Here is a 13,541-nt window from a genome sequence, read left to right on the forward strand (position 1 = left end):
ATTTAAATTGAATTTTGTTGTTGAAAAAACAAATTCCTCCTGATTCCTTTTTATTTTTTATAGTATTTTTGATGCGTGTTTTTCTTTAGGAGTTTCTATGGAAGTCGCCCAAATTTTTTTCAAAACCTATTTTTCTTATACGAGTATAAGTACGCACACATTTTGCATTTTAAGAATTAGGCCAGCACAATAATAAGAAATGACACATCCTTACATGAATGATGCATACATTCCTTCAAGGCATCTTAGAATATTTGATTAATGATTTTAAATTTTCTGGATTCTTCGTTCGACTGAATTTTGTTTTATAAAATAATTTTAGGAAACTTCTAGCAATCTATTTTACCAATTTTCGACGATTAAATCAATTGGATTTATTAAAATTTTTCAATAATTTTACCAAACTTTCCTTCTGAAGTTTAATCGAAATATTTCCCACAATAAACGATAGAAACTTTTCAGTAATATTTAGACAAACCATGGACCAAGATGAATTACTTGAGAAATTTCTATATGAGTTTTTGTTGGAATCTCTGAAATTTCTCCTGATAGAATTACTGAATAAAATGATGCAGGAATGTCTGAAGGAATACTGCTGGAAAATCCATTCCACATGAAAATCCGGCAGATATTTCAGCAAGAATTTCCAATGGAATTCATGTAGTAAGCGCGAAGAGATGACTGAAGGAATGCCTGTAAAAATTTGTGGAGAACCACTGGAAGATTTTTTGAAAGAACACTTGAAAGAATTTTTGAAGGATTCTCTGCAAAAGCTTCTCAACGAATCTCTTGAAGATTCTCTAAAAAATCAATGGAATGTTTATGAAAAAATCTCTAAAAAACTTGTGGAAGGCTTTCGAATGAGTGATTTGGAGAAATTTTGTATAAAATCAATGAATGGTTTTCCAGAAGAAGCGGCTATGACGGTCAAACGTTTCCTCATAGGTACCGTAATCCGGGGTAACATTGATCAGAGTTCTCGACCTATCTTGAATAACTAGCAGGCCCAACGTGGCTAGCCACGTGCCTAAAATAAGGAGTTTGTTTATCCAATCAAGAAAATCCTAGAATCTCCTGCAAGCAGTGCTGCAATTTTTTGACAGGCCTTTATGATAGCGATATTTTGCTTTTTTCATTTTCTCCGTTTTGTTTTTTCTGTCAATGTTGCATTCCGATCAGCAACACGGGAGCGAAATGAAATAGGTACTCACATTCGCACGCAGCGTGCTGAAAGCGAGAGCTGACAGGGCTAAATTTCCATTCAATTTTCTGTATTTGAGTGTTTTCACCCGTGGTAGCGTATAGGGCACTCACTCTCACAAGCTATCGCTTGAGACGAATGGCCTGTCAGCATGAGTAGTGGGTGGATGATTGGGAATTGACCTTGTTGGGTTGCTCACGAATGGAGCTCTCGGACTCTGTCAGTTCTCACATCGAGGAACTGAAAACGACCGCCGAAGTCATTCATTTTCGACTGAAAAACAGGCACCTGACACTGATATTTTGCAGGACTGCCTGGAAGGAAAATTTCAAGAAACTTCCTTGAAGGCTTTTAGAAGTATAAGTGCAGAACATTCCAGAACTTTCTTCTTTTATTATTGAAAGTTTCAGTAGCTTCCAGAATGTTCTCGGATGTTTTAAGAATTTGGAAGAAGAAAAAACATTCTGGAATGTTCTAGAGTTCCAGAACGTTTTCCTTATTATTATTTCTGAAGAGTCCATTAACTTAAAGAAAGTTCTCTTAAAGAAACTTTCTATGATGAAACATTTCAAAGTGTGACGGAAGGACCGACAGATATCTCTGGGATTTTATATATATGATGATTCTCTGGTTAAAGCAAACGTTGCATGTTTTATACTTTTAAAACATGTACTGGCCCTCTGAGTATGTGTTTATCTACTCGAAAAAAAAAACATGGTGAAACTTTAAATCATGTTAAAATAAGATTTTTAATCTAATTTTTGATTTTGTAGATTCAAGGTAACATTGTCAAACATTTTTATTTATTTATTTATTTACTGATCTCTTCAAACTTAAGACTGCTGTCTTTTATGTTTAAAAGCTGCGGATAAGAATTGTTTGGTTGCTAGAAAAAAAAAACTCAAAAGAATTACAAAAAAAAAACAATTTTTTAAATTACTTATTTAACTAATTAACTAACTAAAATGCTCAATACACGCCCTTTTAAACCCGCCTGCTGAAACAATCGATTGAATTCCAGAAGGTAAATCATTCCAGAAATGTACATTGTACACCTCTTACAAAAAATGAGCTCCCATATTGTGATGTTCTATATCGGGGTATTTGAAACTTCCTGCCACGCTGACTTCTGAAAGGGACTAATTTGGAAAATAAATAAGGCGGGGCATTGGGTTTCAAAATGCTATGGAGAAGAACAGTGCTTCTCAATTTAATAAAACTATTAAATTTACAACCAATCAAGAAATGCTGTAAATGAGTCACGCTAGAATATCTGTTGAGATTAAAAATAAACCGGACACAACAATTTAATGCCACTTTGAAGCGGTTTATAATGTAAGCTGAAGCTTGTGGTAAAACAAAATCACAAAACAAAAAGTGTGGGTAGATTAGTGTTTTGAAGAGCATCAATTTGGTTTGGACATTAAGACATGCTGCTTTCATTCTTAGAGTTCGAAGAGATGCATATACTTTCCCGCATTGTTTCAGTAAGAATGAATCCCATTCAAAATTATTCTGAATGGTGATACCTAAGCTAAGGACTTCATTCGAGAACTTTATTTTACGGCCATTCAAAATAATGTTTGGTTGATTGATGTTTCTACTACGTGTTATTAAAATGGCCTGAGTTTTGCTTGTATTTAGGATCAGAGAGTTTTCTTTGGTCCAACCGTCTACATCTGCAAGGCATTTATTTATAAGATTTTCAATTTTAAGCTGTTCTAAGTTAGAACAATCGAAGAAGATTTGCACATCATCGGCAAATAGATGGACTATACAATTGCTCAATTTTGAAGATAAATCATTTATATAAAGCGAGAAAAGAAGTGGGCATAACACAGACCCCTGGGGGACTCTTGGGGGACTTACTTGCTTACAAATAGTGAAGTACGAGTTTTCTTGGGCCTGATGGATCATAGACTCATAAAGCTTTTTACATCATTCTTTGGTGTCCAACTAACCATGCCTTTTAATCCCTCAGGATGTGCCTCAGGAGTCGGCAAAACATGGTCAGCTCTCGGCCGTTGGAGGATTACGTCATTATTTGTCGAAGTGTCAGAAATGACAATGAAAAGATGACTAAACCTGTGTGCTTCAGTGTAACCATGGGATAATGATTATGCTAAAAATGCCGAAACCGTGCCACAGTTGGCTATTAACCCTACTAGTAAGCGGAACTGAGTACCTACTACGGAGTACGCCCATGCACGATTTCGAAATCAGCACTAAGTTGTGCTTTAAAAACTTGGGTCGTTGACAGAAGTTGACGACTTTCGTTTTATTTTGTAAACTAGTGTAATTTTGGATATCTGTGCAGCATTCCTTTAGGAATTTCTTTGAAAATCGGTTCTAAAAATTACTTCGAAAGTTCATTCGGGAATTTCTTTGGCATTTTTTTTTAAACCTGCCACATTGTTTTTGGCATTTTTTTTTTTTTGGTAATTCTTATGGAAACTGCCTCAGCTATTGTGTCGACAATTGAACTCGCAATTTCTTTGGCAAAAGTTTTCAAGACTTTTTTGGGAACTTCGTTAGAAATTTCTTAAAAACATTCTGTGGCAAAAAAGTTTTCCAAATTCCTTTGGAAATTTTAATTTATGTAGAAAATGCTTCGGCAATGGCTTTGTGAACCTCTTTGTAAATTTCATCTACGGAAATTTCTTTGGGAATCCCTTCTGAAAGTTCTTTTTGATATTTACAATTCGTTTGGAAAATACTATGTTTATTACTTTGGGATTTTTTTCTGCATTTTTACTGGAAACATCTTTGGCAATTCTTACAGAACTTGATTGGGTATTTAATTGGGTATTAATCGGTTTGGCAAATTTCGTAAAATTTACCCTGTGAAAATATTTCGAATTTCCTTTTGGCGGAGGTTCTTCGGAAAATTCTTTGAAAATCCTGTCAGCAATTTTTATTGGATTTCATCCAAAACTTCATATAAGTTTTTTGGGTTTTCTTGGACAATTTTTTTTTGGAAATTATTTCGGCAATTCCTTTGGAATGCCGTTCGATAACTCTTTTGGTAATTTCTCTGCAGTAACATTGGAAATTGATTTAGGTTATTATATTTTATAATACCGTACTGTTAGTGACGCCAGCCTTTTAGGCGTATTGTAAGCCACGGATTATGGGTTCGATTCCCATTCCAGCTGGAAGAATAATTTCGCCAAACTGAAAATTCTTCATTTAACCACTGGACGTCTTATAGTTCTACAATCCGTTGTCTAGTGTATGCTATATTCAGCTTGTAGTCTCTGGCTGAAGACGGTGTGCAAATTTATCAGGCAACTCTTACGGGATTTCCTTTATGAATTTCTTTGAAAGTTTCATCTGCCATCCCTTTGAGAATTTTGCTGACAATTACTTCTGTAATTCTATCGACAGCTCTTCGAAAATTGAATTGTTAATTTTTTTTAGGTACTCTTTCAATATTAAAAACGCCTTAAGAAAATCCTTACAGAATTCCGATTGTTATTACTTTGGAAATTCAATTAGATACTCCTTTCCAAGAAACAGAACTAGCTGAATAACAGTTTCTTAAGCTAAAGTTTGTTTAAGAGTGGTTTATTGCACTCTTGTACAGCAAAAATATTTGTTGGATTACTAATTGAAAAAAAAATACAATGGTATGGCCGGAGAAAATCTGAAAGAATTTCCAAAAATCAAGGTGTTTTCAAAAAGTTCATCAATAATTAAAAAGTTCTCTAAAAATTTAATCTTGTACCGACTTTTCGAACCCTCTAATCAGAATACCCTCTTTGAATGAGTGTAATCAGTTTCGTACCTTTTAACTCCGCCCTATGTTGCTTATCCTTTGACAGATACGCGTATTTCGACTACCACTTGCAATCTTCCTCAGTGTAGTCGAAATACGCGTATCTGTCAAAGGATAAGCAACGTAGGGCGGAATTAGAAGGTACGAAACTGATTAGGGGCTGTCCATAAACCACGTGGTCATGAGGGGGGTGGGGGGGGGGGGAAGGGGGGTTCGACCAATGATCATTTTGTATGGACTAATAAAAAATTTTGTATGGACGAATGACCACGCGGGGGGGGGGGGGTGGTTGAAAAGTCCCAAAAAAATGACCACGTGGTTTATGGACAGCCCCTTACTCTCATTCAAATAAAAATTTAAAAAAATACGTTTGAATGTTGAAAAAGCTGAAGGCATTCTGTTAACGACACTGGCAGCACTGAATCGACGCCAGTCAAAAATGACATCGATGTGAAGTCTCTGACTGAGGAAACGTCATAACGGTCAAAAGGAGATTTAAAACATTGTCTATTCGCATGTGATATGTATTCAGAATATTCGCAAATATTGTATTTTACATCATAAATTAATTAATTAATATTTTGGAATTGTGCACGAGTGCCTATATCTGAGTTATTTCGTTTATACCTCGTAAGAAGATTGAAATAGCTTAGTTAACTAGAAGTTAATCATGAATTCATTTATATAGGCTAGCACAACCAAGCATTGCATCTCTAACCTCTGCTATATTAAAGAATCACAATTATTGAACCGTAAGTTCAGCTGAAACTATTTATCTGGATTGTTATCTTATTAGATACCTTCACTAGGCAAACTGCTCTTTAATCTTGCGAAGAACAGCGAGAAGTATAATTTGTTGGGCAAGACCGGAATTGAAAGACCAAATTGTGAGTAGTATTAACACCGGCCTCGAACTTACCATATTAATAAATTTTCCTTTCTTAGCTTTAAGAATACGGCACACCAAACACCGTGCGATTCTGTATCGAGGTCCGAAAGTCTACCCAACACATTCTAAAGGAATAACCGAATGACTTTTCAAAGGAATTCCTATTGAAATTTCATATGGGAATCCTGAACTAGATTCCATTGCAGGAGAAATTTCCAAAAAAAAAAATACCAAATAAGTTGTCGAAGGCACTTCCGAAAGCATTTCAAAAGAAGTTTCTTAAAACACCTTGAAGGAATTGCCCGATTATTTCCAAAGGAATTTACTGAGTAATTTCTAAAGAAATTGAAGAAGAAATTACCAAAGGAATTGCTAGGTAATATCACAATTAATTTGCCGACGGAACTGCAGAACGAAATTAATTAGACATTTTTAAAGTATTTATCAAAAAATATCTCAAAAGAACTGTTTAACGAATTTCCATTATAATTGTACATTAAATACTCAAAAAAAATATGCATTGAAAAATAAATGCAAAAATAATAACAAAGAATTTGCGGAGAGAACTATTGAACTATTGGAATTGTCGAAGCAATCAACTAAATCAAAATAAAATTCTCAAATAGTTTTCTGAAGAATCGCCAACAAAGTTTAGAAGAAATTTCCGAAGGTGTTATCATTGATGTTATTATTGTTTAAATCGCCGCGATTTGATGTGCTGGTAGTTCATCGATTGGTTTTCGGCGAGAAATATACCTGCAGTTTTTCTAGGGCCCGGTGGGACATCTCCGCTGCCCTGCCATATTTGTGTCGTAATGTCCTCGGGAAGGTGTTATCAAGAAATTAGAAAAAAAAATCTTAAAATATAAAAAAAATCAATCAAAAAAAAATCAATCAATTAAAAAATTAAAACATTAAATGAAATATGAATAAGTTTTCAAATAAAATGCAGAATGATTTTCCAAAGCAATCGAAACTGTTTTCAAATGAGTTGTTGAAAAATCCAAAAAGAACTGCTGAAAAACTTCCTATCAATTGTCTGGGAAATTTCAATAGGAGTTTCCAAAGAGATTTCTTGAAAACCTCTTATAAAAATTCAAAAGCTTTTATTATTTTGAGCAAATTTTATGAAACCTGTGTTCTTTGAAATGGTTCAGAACGTGAGATGTAGGACGCTTAGACCAAACTCGTAGCTCATTACAGAAGCAAACCAATATAGTGAACGAATCTCTATGTTTTCTTGAAGAAAGTCGTCTCAGCAACCTTTCTGACGCGGAATTCTTTCAAGTGGTCCAAAATGCGGGATAAATGATGCTTAGACTAAACTGGAAACTGCTAAGATCACTGGCGCCACATAGTGAACAAATATCAAACTGAATTGTTTTTCAGATAAAAGCTTTTAGTCTTCTGATCAATTTTGTCAAAGAGAGTGTCATTCGAAATGGTTCAGAACGCGAGATTGATCAAACTGGACATCCTTCTTCGCAACAACAGTTGTCATTCTTAGCGATCCAGATCGTGAAATATGCGGCGCTCTGAATCAGAGCTCATTACAGCCTTAGGGTCTAGTAGTGAATAAATGGCGAACTAAATTGCTTTCTAGTAGAAAACTATTATTCTTCCGAGTAACATTGTGGAAGTGAGGTTTCCACTGAGTGAAATGCGAGACTGGTGGACCCAAAGAACAACAGTATCACCTAATGAGTGATTCTCGAATTAGATTGTATTCTATGTAAAAGCTCTTAGTCTTATGAGTAACTTTTCCTAAGACAGTATCTTTCAATGTGGTCTAGAGCACGAGCTATACGACGTTCAGGCTGAACTGGAAGCTCCTAAGAACACTAGCGCCACGCAGTGAGTGATTCTCGAACTAAATTGTATCCTGTGTGCAAGCTCTCAGTCTGCTGAGTAACTTTTCCCAACACAGTATCCTTCTAAGATGTTCAGAACGCGAGATATACGACGTTCAGACTGAACTGAAAGCTCCTAAGAACACTAGTGCCACGCAGTAAATGATTATTTCCATGCAAAAGCTTTCAGCCTTCTGAGCAACTTTGCCGAAAACAGTATCCTTGTAAGTGGTCCAGAACACGAGATATACGACATTCAGACTAAACGGGAAGCTCCTAAGACCACTAGCGCCACGCAGTGAGTGATTCTCGAACTAAATTGTTTCCTATGTGGAAGCTCTTAGTTTTCTGAGCAACTTTGCCGAATACATTTTTCTAAGTGGTCCAGAACACGAGATATACGACGTTCAGACTGAACTGGAAGCTACTAAGAACACTAGCGCCATACAGTGAGAGATTCTCAATTTAAACTGTTTCCTATAAGAAAGCTCTTAGTCTTCTGAGGAGCTTCGCCGAAGACAGTATCTTTCTAAGTGGTCCAGAACGCGAGATATACATATACGACGTTCAGGCTATTCGCTGATGACACAGCATTATTTTACCCGAACACAAATCCTGAAATTATAACTTCTAATATGAGTGAGGATCTTCGATTGCTGCAAAACTATTTTTCGTGTAACCTACTTTCCTTAAATTTAAAAAAAAACCAAGTAGGGTATGTGTGCCATCAGTAATCTCATGCTCCCATTTTCATCCTATTCGAAAACAAGCGATTACGGCACCGATTGACTCCGTTCTTTTTGTTTTCATGGGTGCTCACTTCTAACAAAAAATACAAAAATAAAAAACAAAACAAACAGCGCTTCAATCCTTTGTTTTTCGTGGGATGAAAATGGGAGCCACATGCTTAATAAGGGAATCAATACCCTATATGATTTTCAGATCTCCGAGGAAATCTGCTTCTAGAACTCCTCTTCTTAGAGTTGGTGCTGATACTGTAGAAAGTGTTGATTCATTTAAATACTTAGGTATCCATCTTGATTGCACATTATCTTGGGATCATCACATTAATAATGTTGCTAATAAAACTTCGGTCATGTGCGGTGTGCTAAAACGAGTCAGTAGTTTCTTGCCTCGCAGAGTTTTACTTTTGTTCAATTTTACTCATATTCATTCTCACTTGAATTTGAAACTAATCGACAATATAACAGTGCCGGAACGACTCAAGACACAAGAGACTCTCCGGTAATCCCAGGGTCGGCTAGCTACTGGGTAATCAAGGGCACTTTCGCGATACAAAAACTACAACACAGAACTTTCACATTTCTTATATAATTTATTGAAAACCTAATTGTGGCGTGTGTGTGTTGTTCTGTGTATAAAATCTGTGTTAATTTGTTATGTGTGTCCTATTCTAATGTTGGTACCGGTACATACCGCTGCTGAGTGTTGATGCGGGGTTCGTTGTCCGACACAGCGACTCCAGTCGAGCTGTGCGGCCGGAAATCTCGCCGGATGGCGAGGCGAGCGGTGTCTAGGCCGGTACTCGGCCGACGGGCCAGCGGGCGTTGCTGGTGGGGGGATGCAGGCGTCTTCCCTCTTGGACGCAATCGGCCGGCCGTGGACTAACCACCTTGGACGGCCGAGAGGGGAAATCTCCTTTGCTTTTAGGGCCTATGCCCGAGATATCGTCCTATTGCGGACGGCGTAACTCCTTTACGAGTTAGGCGCGGAAGCCTTACGGCTTCGCGGGCCGACCCGTGTGCTGGACGGTGGAAACTATTAAAAGGTCCAACAAAAGAGGTCCTATTGGACGGAACGTTGTTTAAAACAAAGTCTCAGTCTCAGGTAATGTAGATTAATTTACCTGAGCAGTTTTCTTCCCAGATGTCCACTTGACTATTGTCAAGGGGGGGGGGGTGTTAAACATGATTACTGCACAACTTCACAAAACACATCCTTAGCACACGGACGCCTGATAGAAATAGCTACCGAATTAAGGCAATGGCCGCTGAATTTCTAATTTTCCCGCATTCCGTCTTTCTCTGTGTATTCTGCTTGCTCATTAGTTCAGCCATGTTACATAATTGGTAGCAGACGAATACATTCACAGCGGTACGGGACCCTATCACTACTGTGATATTTCTACTGTTCTTACACAAGAAACGTGAAGGGTCCTACAAACAACATAAAATACAAAACAAAAATCAACAATTTGTAACCAAACGGTTACACTATCCACCACCCCGATGAAAAAAATGCGAAAGCACGAAGGGATTTTGCACTTTTTTTTTCAATTCACTCTCTCAAGTCATCTTCGGCCGCCATCGGTTCGGGGATGTACAACAAACAAGTTAAAATATTCACAAAACAAGGCAACAACAATTTAAAAATCTACTAACTACTATCGCGCGGTATCATAATTAAACTTTACAACAAATTAAAAATATAAATAAAAAAACATGCTAAAACAAACTTTACGTACGTGCACAAATAAACAGTTTAAAATTGAAAAATGAAATAAATTAAAACATGCAAAATAAATATGTACACAACATTTTAAAAATCTTATAAAATATCCCGTATTATGGGTAGACAACTCTATTTACACGTTGCGCAACGAAAAACAATTTTACAACCCTTTTTACAAATATTTACAACACATAGATCACATTCGATCTGCACGGCCGAATCCCCTGGCGGGATTGATTCGCCGGCGGGCAAACTGCCTGACACAATAGTGACAGTGACAGTTTGCGAAACGTCATGAATCTGTCAAAATGGACTGACACAGCATCTCTATTGTTTATATGTTGTTTATGTTTATGCTGTTCAGTCGAGAGCTCATCGAAGTGAGAAGTGTTAAAGTGGCCTTTTTCGTGTGAATATGTATAGGTAAGTAGTACGTACGATAGTAAAACATACTGAAGACTAATCTTCGTATGTATTTTTGTCTTTTTAGATGAATGAAACTCATTCATAGTTGGGTTTTTGGCCAATGCGACGGCAATCTTTGCTCGGAAAGATTGGTCCATTGCCACCCATAATGGTCCCGGGACAACCGTGATGAACATCTTGGCTCTGCAAGATGCAATCAGGTGAGTAAATCTGTGTACACAGTAAAATAATCAATCATACTAATGATTGCAATTGATTTTTAGACTTGGCCAATAAAATTCAAGTTGGGCGATCCCCTCCCGGCAGTTCTGCGGGTGGGGAAAAGGAGGTAAAATATTCAATCCCTCGCATTTTCCGCCGGTCCCGCCAACCCCGGTATGGATCCCCGATTATAAATCAAGGTAAGTTGGATCTAATTTTCCACGCATGCCAGCCTTTCTTACGACCGATCGGAGTCTTTCATCCGTCGGTCCGACTAATCCTTGGACTAATCTAGGACTAACTGCTAACGATTCTCATACCAACTAACACAATCGACTAACAAATTCCATAGTCCTTCAGTGTTATTAAATTGTTAAAAACAGTTCATTTTCTCTCTTTTCAGATCACTCCGCTCCAGCGATGTTTGCCGCCGGCATCTGGGGAAAATCCAATACTCCCGCGGCTAACCGGATTTATGGCAAACTGCCGAAGAAAATCGAAGTGAAATAGAAAGAAAAATAAAATCATTTGAGTTTAAAGTTTATAAGTCTTTCTTTTTCTTTTTATTGAATGAAAATACCTTTTGGGGGTTTCCAGGTGTGCGTCCGGAACGGGGAATTTTCGTAGAAGGGTAAAGTTCCAATATCGAAGTAGGTTCGCTGCACAGTTCTTTGGCCGTAGGTTCCGCTCGAAGATTTAGGTTGGCCTTTTTCCGGATCTTGTACGTCCGGGTCTGCTTTCGGAGGGATTCGGGGTTCGAAGTTTGTTGCTTTGAAGACTGGAAAGCTTCACTAGATAAGTCTCGGGGAAATTTCGATGAATGAAGCACCGACTTACTGGTGTCAAATTCGGGGGAAAAGTAACCGGAAGAATAGCGTGACACTGGGCTCCTTTTTGTTCCCATTTCTACCTGAAGCAGGTCTTCCGAATCCGATTCGGGCTCGCTGAAGGATATTTCGTAGTCTTCGGAATCGGAACTAGGTATGATCAACTCGATCTCTTCCTCTGGTTCTGATTCCGGCGCCCTGTATTCGCATGTCGCGCTGGGGGGCAAATAGCGAGAATTTGCATCGCATGTGACGATGTTCATGTCACGCATAAACACGTAAATGATTCTTTTGATTTTTATGACGTCTGCTGGCATCATCACCCCCGAAGTCCTTTGCTCCCGAATGGTATGCAAAGTCTCTTCGAGGTCCAGCTCTAACTCCTCTAGCGGGTAGTTAGGATGCGTCGAGAGCAACGGACGAGGCATTTCGAGCCATTCCTCTAAGTCCGACTCGTCCGCATCGTACGTCGTCGGCTGCCAATTGATTGGGTTATAATTGGTTTCAGCCTTTGCTCGTCGCTTGCGTGTCATCGTATGAGAATCAGTGGGGTGTGTTGTGGGTGAAATAAAATCTTAAAACAATGGGACGGATCAAAACAAACGGGTTAAAATAAATAGTGCGCTATTGTTGTCATGATTGATTGGACAAGTAGGTACAGTAAAGTTCAATTATGATCGGAAAACATATCAACATAAACGCTTCACGAAACACAAAATTTGCCAACATCAACGAATTTTTGGACGGTAAAAACGAAAATCAAGAGCAAATGTGTCCGTGAAGTGCTCAGGACACCTCAGGACCTCTTTTGAAGGCAAAAGCCTCGATTAATCGCATATAAATCACCTGAATTTAGGACAGTGCGTAAGGGGCGAGACATACGTGCAAGCACGTATCCCTGCCACCTCCCGTCGGCAAAAATCGTTAGATTTTTGTATGCTACTTCGGTCCCTTGATTACCTTTCGCGGACTTTTGGCTGGGTGCCAAGTGAAACTAATCGACAATATAACAGTGCCGGGCCGACTAAAGACACAAGAGACTCTCCGGTAATCCCAGGGTCGGCTAGCTACTGGGTAATCAAGGGCACTTTCGCGATACAAAAACTACAACACAGAACTTTCACATTTCTTATATAATTTATTGAAAACCTAATTGTGGCGTGTGCGTGTTGTTTTGTGTATAAAATCTGTGTTAATTTGTTATGTGTGTCCTATTCTAATGTTGGTACCGGTACATACCGCTGCTGAGTGTTGATGCGGGGTTCGTTGTCCGACACAGCGACTCCAGTCGAGCTGTGCGGCCGGAAATCTCGCCGGATGGCGAGGCGAGCGGTGTCTAGGCCGGTACTCGGCCGACGGGCCAGCGGGCGTTGCTGGTGGGGGGATGCAGGCGTCTTCCCTCTTGAACGCAATCGGCCGGCCGTGGACTAACCACCTTGGACGGCCGAGAGGGGAAATCTCCTTTGCTTTTAGGGCCTATGCCCGAGATATCGTCCTATTGCGGACGGCGTAACTCCTTTACGAGTTAGGCGTGGAAGCCTTACGGCTTCGCGGGCCGACCCGTGTGCTGGACGGTGGAAACTATTAAAAGGTCCAACAAAAGAGGTCCTATTGGACGGAACGTTGTTTAAAACAAAGTCTCAGTCTCAGGTAATGTAGATTAATTTACCTGAGCAGTTTTCTTCCCAGATGTCCACTTGACTATTGTCAAGGGGGGGGGGGGGGGTGTTAAACAAGATTACTGCACAACTTCACAAAACACATCCTTAGCACACGGACGCCTGATAGAAATAGCTACCGAATTAAGGCAATGGCCGCTGAATTTCTAATTTTCCCGCATTCCGTCTTTCTCTGTGTATTCTGCTTGCTCATTAGTTCAGCCATGTTACATAATTGG

The 13,541-nt window shown here is 38.7% G+C and overlaps 2 protein-coding genes across 6 annotated transcripts in view; one reads left to right on the forward strand and one right to left on the reverse strand.

Moving 5' to 3' along the window:
* Positions 1-13,541, forward strand: part of LOC109431022 (synaptosomal-associated protein 25) — a 257,831-nt gene that overhangs the window by 64,404 nt on the left and 179,886 nt on the right. The window lies entirely within an intron of this gene.
* LOC134286085 (uncharacterized) lies at positions 11,150-12,383 on the reverse strand. Its single transcript, XM_062847653.1, has one exon. The coding sequence runs from the start codon at positions 12,175-12,177 to the stop codon at positions 11,359-11,361; it is 819 nt and encodes a 272-aa protein (XP_062703637.1). The 5' UTR covers positions 12,178-12,383; the 3' UTR covers positions 11,150-11,358.

This window comes from Aedes albopictus, chromosome 1 (genome assembly GCF_035046485.1).
Source record: "Aedes albopictus strain Foshan chromosome 1, AalbF5, whole genome shotgun sequence".
Taxonomy (NCBI): domain Eukaryota; kingdom Metazoa; phylum Arthropoda; class Insecta; order Diptera; family Culicidae; genus Aedes; species Aedes albopictus.